General features: G+C 41.0%; 1 protein-coding gene and 1 non-coding gene across 2 annotated transcripts; one reads left to right on the forward strand and one right to left on the reverse strand.

Moving 5' to 3' along the window:
* Positions 1-3,176: 3,176 nt before the first annotated feature.
* Positions 3,177-5,354, reverse strand: LOC146929377 (uncharacterized). Its single transcript, XM_085707301.1, has 3 exons — positions 5,182-5,354; positions 4,155-5,058; positions 3,177-4,043 (listed from the first exon to the last, which is right to left on the reverse strand). The coding sequence occupies exons 1-3, from the start codon at positions 5,352-5,354 to the stop codon at positions 3,177-3,179; spliced, it is 1,944 nt and encodes a 647-aa protein (XP_085563427.1).
* Positions 4,777-4,883, forward strand: LOC146929378 (small nucleolar RNA R71). Its single transcript, XR_015009166.1, has one exon. It is a non-coding gene; the product is annotated as a small nucleolar RNA R71 (small nucleolar RNA).
* Positions 5,355-7,488: the final 2,134 nt, after the last annotated feature.

A 7,488-nucleotide genomic window follows, 5' to 3' on the forward strand; every position in this document is an offset into this window, starting at 1 on the left:
CTTTGCTTGTCCTCAAGCAAAAGGCATAGACATAGCAGCATAGAAAACATTTAAGTATATGACAAAATTAAAACACATGTTCCCTCCAAGGCCTTGTCCTAAGCATACACTAATCACAACCTCAAGAGCCCCTTATGATTCCTATTCAACCCAACAAGAGAAACTAAGTGAGTGTGTGTGTGTAGTGCATCCCCTTTGCTCCTGTATAAACAGGTATTATGAGGAAACAGGTTCTAACCCCAACAGTACATCAACCGAGAAAAACCTCATTTTCATTCCATATAAGCAAGGTGGGAATTAAGTTTAAGTTGGTTCAATTTTAAATTGTGGACCATATTTTTCTTTTCTTTTGGTCTCTTTTGGGGCTACAGATGCCTAGGGGATATCACCTTTTCATAGGAAGTCGGAGAGGGACTCACTCCTTCCTCCACTACTCCGGCAATCACCCTAAGTAGTGCTGTAGTTTGTAACTTCTTTCATAAAATTTTTTCTTTTTCTTTTCTTTCTATATATATTTTTTTTTTCTCAGAAGTTTGTAGAAGCTATACAATCACTAAGGAGGTACCATCCTTCGCGTAGGAGTTGTTCGAGTACACTATCCTTCCCTCCATGCTCCGGCGGTGTTCTCAACTTAGTGAAAAAGTGAAAATCATGCTTCCCCCCATATTATTTCAACGTTAAATAAAGTTAATTAAATTTCCCCACACAAGCTTATACTACTTTTACTCCTAGAGACTTTAAAGGGTCCATGTACCATTAAACTTAGAACGTGGTCCTTAAAATACCTATTCATACACTTACTCAAAGGGTGCACTGTGAATTTTCTCATTGGAGAAGTTTTGTTCACCTAGAATCAATGTGGGTCTATTGGAAAAACTTAAGGCAACAAGAAGCTATTTTCATGTACACAACAAGAACATTATCTAGCCTATATTGGAAGAGAACTTAACAAAAGATTATGTCATATTTAACAATTAAAACAAGAAAACTATCTAGCCGCTTACATGCCTTTCGCAATAAAACAAAACAAAAGATAAAAATTCAAGGGAGTTTGAAACACTACGACTCTTACTACCTAGACACTTTATTGGCTCCCCCCATACTTGCGAGAAGCATTGTCCTCAATGCATAAAGAAAACAAGAAATTAAAAGGAAGAGAGGAAGAGAAGAGAAGAGAAAGGAAGAGGAAAGCTCACATTCTTAATTGTTGCCCGGAGGGGGACGGTTAAGGCCAAACCTTTGCATCATTTGAGTGACAAGGCGTTGGCTTTCTTCCGCCACTCTATTTCCATGTTGGATGTCAGCTCGCATTCCAATCATCTCATTGTGCATTTGATTTTGCTTTGTATGCACTTTTTGGAATTCGGCTTGCACCCAAGCCCACCGGTCATCTTCAAATTGGGGACCGGCATGCAGCACCGGTTCCTCTTGCTCATGTTGAGCTTCCTCCTCATCACCACCATCATTAACTTGCACCTCGGGTACCTGCAAATCATCATAAAGCAAATTTTCTGCCTCCCATATGTTAGTTCTAGCCGGGTTAGGCAAAAATAAACCAGTTGTGGCTCCATCAATTTTCCACTGATAGGTACCGTTCTTGAGGTCAACAAAGAAGTTCATTAAAGCTAGTTTTTCAATGTTCAACAAAGGGTTCCCCTCAATCCTATTGGTCCCTAAATCCTCCCCCACACCTAACTTTTCAGCTATGAAGGTAATGATACCTCCAACTATGATCTCACCGGACCTTTTAGTGGTTAAAGAGGCCAAGTGATCAAGCATGTAATAACCTGTGTTAACGGGGCGGTTGTTCAACATTGCCCACAACAAAAATAACTCATCGGTCCTAGCAGGACCAGGCTCTCTCCTTCCAAAGATAGTAAACCCCATTACCCTCTGAATGTACCTAAGCACTGGGTTGTGTATCCTACTAGCCTTGTTAGCTTGTGAGTTACACTCATCGAGCCCGGAGATACTTTTCCAAAAACTTTGGACATTGTAGTCTTCCGGTTTCAATTGTGTGCACTCATGGATGTATCCCTCGGAGGGAAAACCCATGTCTTCATTAAACTTCTCTAAGGACATGTTATAGTCTTGTCCTAAAAGCCGAAAGGCTACGGTATGCTCGGGGATGTTTTTCTTGGTTTTGTCTTTGGAAAAGACAAGTGAGCTAAGAAACTCATAGGTAAAATTCTCATAACCCCATCGGGGTCGCATTAAGTCACTCCATCCTATGGTTTCAAAAAGCCTAACCACATTCTCTCTAATCCCTAAACTAATCATCGTATGATCATCAGCATATTTGCAAGTATGAATAGGTTTAGAGATGAGAAGATTATACCTATCTTTTTGGTCGGAGCCTTTGAGGTTAATGCCGTGGTATTTTGATGGCTTCTTTCTTCCTCCCGCGCCTCCGGTGGTGTCAATTTCCTTGCCCTTCCTTTTTCCGGTCATTTTGACTTAGTTTGAAAAAAATTGACTTTTGTGGATTTTAGGTTTGTGGGAAAAAGTGGGTTTTTGATGAAGGTTTTGTGTGGGAAGTGAAGGTTCGATGTTGGGTATGTGGTGGAAGTGAAGTTTTTGAGTAGTTTGTTGGGTTTGGGTGAAAAATTGGTGGTTTTTGTGTGGGATAATGAAGGAATACGAAAATTGGGTGTTTTGGATTGAGTGGATGAAATTTGGTTTTGTTTGGATGTTTATGTTGGAAATTGGATTTGGAATGGTTTGGGTAAAAGATTGGAGTGGATTGGTTGAGTTTTGATGGAGATATGTGAGGTTGAAGGTTGAAGAAAAATGGAGGTTTAGAGAGAGAAGTGGATGAGGGAGGTTTTTGTGTGGTTTGAAAGAGGAAGAAGAAGAAAAATCATGTGAATATACACATAAGTGTCGCGCACGGCCGTGCGCCTTGCAGGCGTGGGCCGTTCGGACCTTGCTGTTCCCCCGGGCAATTTTTTTCAAAAAAATGCGCACGCCCACGCGCAATGAGGCGTGGGCAGTGCGCCTGTTTCTGGTCTTCTGAGTCAAAAATTTTCAAATTTTCTTTCACATATCGGACATGTACCTACAAAACAATTAAAAACAAAACAAAACAAGCAGAAATAAAGCGATAAAAAAATGCGTGGGTTGCCTCCCACGAAGCGCTCTTTTCACGTCATTAGCTTGACGATTAGTGGTGATCCCTAAAATGGGTCAAAGAGGTGATGGTAGCCAGGTGGTGGTGAAGAGCATTGCTTTCCACCATGATCTTCGGCTTCGAACAAGGAGTAGTCGGTGATTCCTCTATTGATGTTATACATTTCGAAACCTATGAGCATGTCACTTATTTGGAACATAATGCATCCTTCTCTAACATTTATGACTGCTCCCGCTGTGGCTAATAAAGGTCTTCCAAGTAGGATTGGGACTTGAGGGTCCTCAGGAATGTCAACAACCACAAAATCAGCGGGAACAAAACACCCATCTATTAAAACGGGCATATCTTCCGCAATACCAACGGGACTGATAATAGTGCGATCTGCAAGCTTAAGGGATATGTCTGTTGGCTTTAGGTTTCCTATTCCTATCCTCATGAAGAGGGACAAGGGTAACATGCTCACACTAGCTCCTAGATCGCATAAGGCTCTTTCCACATTTGTGTCTCCTATCATGATAGGGATTGCAAAACTACCAGGGTCACCAAGCTTGGGTGGTCCTCCTAGAAGGGCATTACACTCTTTGGTCAAGGTTGTTGTCTCATTGCCCACGGGGATTCTCTTTTTAGAGATGACGTCTTTAACAAACTTAGCATAGGTGGGCATTTGGGACAAGACTTTCGGGACCTTGGTGTGTAGACTTTGTGTTAGCTCAACAAACTTCCTAAATTTGTCCTCTAGATTAGGCTTAACAAGCCTTTGAGGGAATGGGACTTTAGGAACATAGGGCTTTGTATCTACCGGACTTTCACTCTCTTCTAGGGATTCTCTGCCTTGCACAATTTCAACCTTTGGTTTTTCTAGCTCTTGGCCGTTTTCTAGGGTAACAACATTGATGTGTGCTTTAGGATTGGCCTCGGGTTATCCTGGAAATATTCCAGGTGTTTGAGAGGTAGAAGAAACATGTTGGGCTACTTGGGAGATTTGGGTCTCCAATGATTTGTTGCTTATGGCAAGAGAGTCTACCTTAGAAGTTAGAGTGTCAAGCGACTCTTTTAGAAGTCTAGTTTGCGACTTAAGCTCTTGGTTTTGTTTTTCTTGGTTTAGCACAAAATTTTCCAACATAAGCTCAAGATTAGATTTCTGAGCCACCCTTTGGTTGTTGCCATAGCCTGGTGGTGCTACTTGCTGCCCGAATTGATTTTTATTGTAAAAATTCTGCCCTTGACTCATACCTTGGTATTGGGCATAGTTTATTTGTTTGGGAAACAAGAGAGCTCTCCCTAGCTGGCATTCATCACTAGAGTGGCCAGTAATACCGCATACTTCACAGGAAGATATAGGAGAAGAAGGAGTAGAGGCACTTACATTGAGTTTATTGAGTTTATGAGAGAGTGCTTCTACCTTAGCTGCCAAGTGATCATGAGGAGAGACCTCACATATACCGGCTTCCTTGTTTGATGGTGTTGTACCACCAATTGCCCTCTCGCTCATCCACTGGTAGTGGTTTTGAGCCATGTCTTCTATCAGCGCATAAGCATCTGCATAATTCTTATTCATTAGTGCTCCTCCTGCTACTGCATCAATAGTCAATTTAGTGTTATACAAAAGACCATTGTAAAAAGTATGAATTATGAGCCATTGCTCAAGACCGTGATGGGGGCAAACTCTTAGCATCTCCTTAAAACGCTCCCAAGCGTCATACAAAGACTCCCCAATTGCTTGATTGAACCTAGTAATCTGGTCCCTATACTTGGCAGTTTTGGAGGGTGGAAAGAATCTAGCAAGGAAGACTTGCCTGATTTGGTCCCATGACGTAATGGAACCTTTTTCTAAGGAGTGGAACCAAGCACTAGCTCTATCTCGAAGGGAGAAAGGGAAAAGATGTAGCCTAACGGCTTCTTGGTTGGCTTTAATGGTTCCACTAAGCCTAAGAAAGGTAGAGATGTGAAGATTGGGATCCTCAGCGGGGGATCCCGAGAATTGATTTTGCTGCACAAGATGGAGAAGTGCAGGCTTGATTTCGAAATTGTTTCCTTCTACATCCGGATACACAATAACCGCTGCCGGCTCCTCCGTTGACGGAGTCGCATACTCTTTGAGAGTACGTGCGTCTGCCATGGCTTGGTTTTTTCGTGCTTCTCTTTTTCGCCTATGGAGGTACTGTTCTATCTCGGGGATATAATCCGGAGGAATATGGCTCCCAAGACTTCTAGTTCTACGCATAAGCGGAAAAGAAATCCAAAAAGAAGAAGAAGAAGAAATCGATTGAGAAGGGGAAAGTGTAAAAACAGAAATAAAACCTAACTGTCACCAAAGTTGATTGGAATTTGGTCAACTCCCCGGCAACGGCGCCAAAAACTTGTTACCGTAAATCCGCAAGTGCACGGGTTTACCGTAGTAGTAATAAAGAGAGAGTATCGATCCACATGGAGTTATTTAAATTCCAATCAAAAGTGGTAAAGGTTAGGGAGAAATCGATAATTAGGGTTTCAAGGTAATCTAAACGACGGTTGAAAACAATAGCTAAAGGCAACCTAGGGATTATTGGTTCATCCTATGGTTGACCTAACATCCTAACCCTAATCCTTGTTTATGTAAATCCTAGTTTCTAAGGACGAATCTCTCTAAAGCCTATCCCCTTCTTCGTTCGATATCCGGGGAGTGTGTCTCTCAAGGTGTTAGACCTATTCTCATGGCTAACTCCTATATTAAGATCCTTGATTGTACGAGATTCTATAAGTCCCAAGGTTCACTAGGCTATTCTCATGCTTCGCAATCCTTGTCTAAATTCACTTGTTCGGTTATTAAGACTTCTTCGTTCGATTCATCACCTTAATAACTAGGGTAACGAATTAACAAGTACTAACCCTCCGCGTTCGCATCCAAAGTTTGGTACTTGTTAATATCGTTGTGAAGAACGGTGAATTTAGATAGGAAAAGTAGGGTTACATAAACTAGGGTTTCGGATTAGGATTGTTGGATCAAGCCATAGGACTCTCCCAACAATCCCAAGGTCTAAGGGAATTACTCACTCATGGTTGGTGTTGCCATGAATGAATAAGAAGAAAACAATAAGAACAATTGAATAAAAACGAGAACTTTTATTGAGAAATAGTATTCTGTCACAATACAATATTCCGAATTCAAGATGATAAAACAAGGAGAACAAGCTCTCTATTTATAGCCTACTAATGACTTAAGCCCTAAGAAATAACTGAAGGAATATTCTCTGAAGATCCATGGGCTTTATCGTCAAAGCAGGCTGCGTAGAAAACCGCTGTTCGGAGCAAAAAGCAGCTAAAAGGGATGCTGGCAATCGCGCACGGCCGTGCGCTTTGCAGACGTGGGCCGTGCGCCCTTCACTGACTTGGGGGAGCGAATTCTGATTTCTTCAAGTGCATATTTCGGTCCCAAATCTTGGAAATCTCCTATTTTTGTGCTCCAAATCCCTTTTCTTTAGCTCCAAGCCTTGCAAATCATATATTTGATCCTGAAATATAATATTGGATTCTTTGAAGTAAAAAGCTCTTAAATATAAATAAAAACACATAGAATCTAATTAAATCTAAATAGAATTAAACTAAATAACTTAATTAAAATACGTAATAAATCTACTTATCAAACTCAAAAACTTGTTACCGTAAATCCGCAAGTGCACGGGTTTACCGTAGTAGTAATAAAGAGAGAGTATCGATCCACAGGGAGTTATTTAAATTCCAATCAAAAGTAGTAAAGGTTAGGGAGAAATTGATAATTAGGGTTTCAAGGTAATCTAAACGACGGTTGAAAACAATAGCTAAAGGCAACCTAGGGATTATTGGTTCATCCTATGGTTGACCTAACATCCTAATCCTAATCCTTGTTTATGTAAATCCTAGTTTCTAAGGACGAATCTCTCTAAAGCCTATCCCCTTCTTCGTTCGATATCCGGGGAGTGTGTCTCTCAAGGTGTTAGACCTATTCTCATGGCTAACTCCTATATTAAGATCCTTGATTGTACGAGATTCTATAAGTCCCAAGGTTCACTAGGCTATTCTCATGCTTCGCAATCCTTGTCTAAATTCACTTGTTCGGTTATTAAGACTTCTTCGTTCGATTCATCACCTTAATAACTAGGGTAACGAATTAACAAGTACTAACCCTCCGCGTTCGCATCCAAAGTTTGGTACTTGTTAATATCGTTGTGAAGAACGGTGAATTTAGATAGGAAAAGTAGGGTTACATAAACTAGGGTTTCGGATTAGGATTGTTGGATCAAGCCATAGGACTCTCCCAACAATCCCAAGGTCTAAGGGAATTACTCACTCATGGTTGGTGTTGCCATGAATGAATAAGAAGAAAACAATAAGAACAATTG

The sequence above is a fragment of the Medicago sativa genome, chromosome 4, assembly GCF_051527215.1.
Source record: "Medicago sativa cultivar Bolivia chromosome 4, Bolivia_mono, whole genome shotgun sequence".
Taxonomy (NCBI): domain Eukaryota; kingdom Viridiplantae; phylum Streptophyta; class Magnoliopsida; order Fabales; family Fabaceae; genus Medicago; species Medicago sativa.

Excerpts from the sequence above, each read along its gene's own strand:
- LOC146929377 (XM_085707301.1), bottom strand. The coding sequence starts at position 5,354 with ATGCGTAGAACTAGAAGTCTTGGGAGCCATATTCCTCCGGATTATATC. Across the intron at positions 5,059-5,181 it reads GAGCCGGCAGCGGTTATTGT|GCTTAGTGGAACCATTAAAG; the intron begins GTATCCGGATGT and ends TACCTTTCTTAG. Across the intron at positions 4,044-4,154 it reads TTGACACTCTAACTTCTAAG|GCCAATCCTAAAGCACACAT; the intron begins GTAGACTCTCTT and ends GGATAACCCGAG.